This window comes from Canis lupus, chromosome 11, assembly GCF_003254725.2.
Source record: "Canis lupus dingo isolate Sandy chromosome 11, ASM325472v2, whole genome shotgun sequence".
Classification (NCBI taxonomy): Eukaryota; Metazoa; Chordata; class Mammalia; order Carnivora; family Canidae; genus Canis; species Canis lupus.
In genome coordinates this window covers 23,215,765-23,217,133 of record NC_064253.1, presented here as the reverse complement: position 1 = coordinate 23,217,133, position 1,369 = coordinate 23,215,765, and the positions used below count along the sequence as shown (strand labels likewise).

At 48.4% G+C, this 1,369-nt stretch overlaps 1 protein-coding gene across 1 annotated transcript; it reads left to right on the top strand.

Moving 5' to 3' along the window:
- Nucleotides 1-402: 402 nt before the first annotated feature.
- LOC112650324 (leucine-rich repeat-containing protein 14-like) lies at nt 403-1,165 on the top strand. The gene is made up of 2 exons (XM_025433086.3): nt 403-671; nt 761-1,165. The coding sequence occupies exons 1-2, from the start codon at nt 406-408 to the stop codon at nt 960-962; spliced, it is 468 nt and encodes a 155-aa protein (XP_025288871.1). The 5' UTR covers nt 403-405; the 3' UTR covers nt 963-1,165.
- The last annotated feature ends 204 nt before the right edge of the window (nt 1,166-1,369 follow it).

Here is a 1,369-nt window from a genome sequence, read left to right as displayed (position 1 = left end):
CATTTCTCAGCTACAGTGGCCAGTTCCAACCATGCTTCATCTCAAGCTCATGGTCATTTTTTCACCATCTTTGTATTGTCTACTTACCCCCCTCTCAGAAGACTGTGAAGCTATTCTACATGAACTTCCCAACATACCCCATCACCACTTTAAGATGTTTCTTTATTGTCACTTATTCTCCATCTGTGTTCCAGACCACGCTTTCACCTTCCTCCAACGCCAGCTCAGATAACATGCTGTAATTAGGTCCCCTGACTCTCACAGTTTCAGTGTCCTGCAGGAGAGAGCACTATCTTTGCTTTTGGGGTATTCTGTGCTTTAGGTGAATGTGAGACATACAAGGGAAAATCTCCGTCCTACATACACATTTTTTTTTTTTTTTAATCTGCGTTGGAGGACCTGCCCATGCTCAACACTGTGGCTTTGCTGCAGCTGCTGGACGCGGGCTGCTTGGGTCTACGTGGCCTGTCTGTTATCATCCCACATGTGGCCCGCTTCCAGCACCTGGCCAGCCTGCGGCTGTACTACGTGCACGGGGACTCCAGGCGGCCCTCTGTGGATGGTGAGGACAACTTCCGTTGCTTCCTGGCCCAGATGGGCTGCTTCACTTGTCTGCAGGAGCTCAGCATGGGCTCCTCTCTCCTCTCGGGTCGGTTGGACCAGCTGCTCAGGTGAGCAAGCCCCACTGCTACCCTGCCCCTCCTCCCCCTGAGATCCTCCCCTGGCCCTGCCTGTTTGTCACCGCACATGTCCCCTGTAGTACCCTGCAGAGCACCCTGGAGAGCCTGGAGAGCTCCCATGGTTCCAAGAGACTAGGAATAAGCAGCCATCCCGGAGAAGCCATCCTTAGAGGACACTGGATTCAGAGGAGACCTTCTCAGGAGTCAAGGCCAGACAGTTATTACTTAACTCGGCCGAGCCTCTGTTTCGGCAGAAACCAGGAGTGGGAACAAAAGAGATAGTAAATGCAAAAACAAAAAAGTGCTTTGTTCTTTTTAGAAGAAACGCACCAAGAAATGAAGTCCTCTAAATTGTTAAATGGGGCACCTGGATGGTTCAGTGGTTGAGCGTCTGCTTTCGGCTCAAGGCGTGATCCTGGGGTCCTGGGACCAAGTCCTGCATCAGGCTCCCTGCGGGGAGCCTGTTTCTCCCTCAGCCTCTGTCTCTCATGAATAAATAAACAGAATCTTTTAAAAAAATTGTTAAATGGAGGATTCTTGCCTAACCCTTCTAATTTTGGCAAAATAACACCTTTTTTTCCTTTTCTTTTCTTACAACAAGTTTTAGGGAAGAAATGGACAAACTAACTTCCGATGATGAAAAGATGTTTCAAAATATTTAATAATGATCAACAAATGCACTAAGTCAT

Excerpts from the sequence above, each read along its gene's own strand:
- LOC112650324 (XM_025433086.3), top strand. The coding sequence starts at position 406 with ATGCTCAACACTGTGGCTTTGCTGCAGCTGCTGGACGCGGGCTGCTTG. Across the intron at positions 672-760 it reads CGGTTGGACCAGCTGCTCAG|TACCCTGCAGAGCACCCTGG; the intron begins GTGAGCAAGCCC and ends TGTCCCCTGTAG.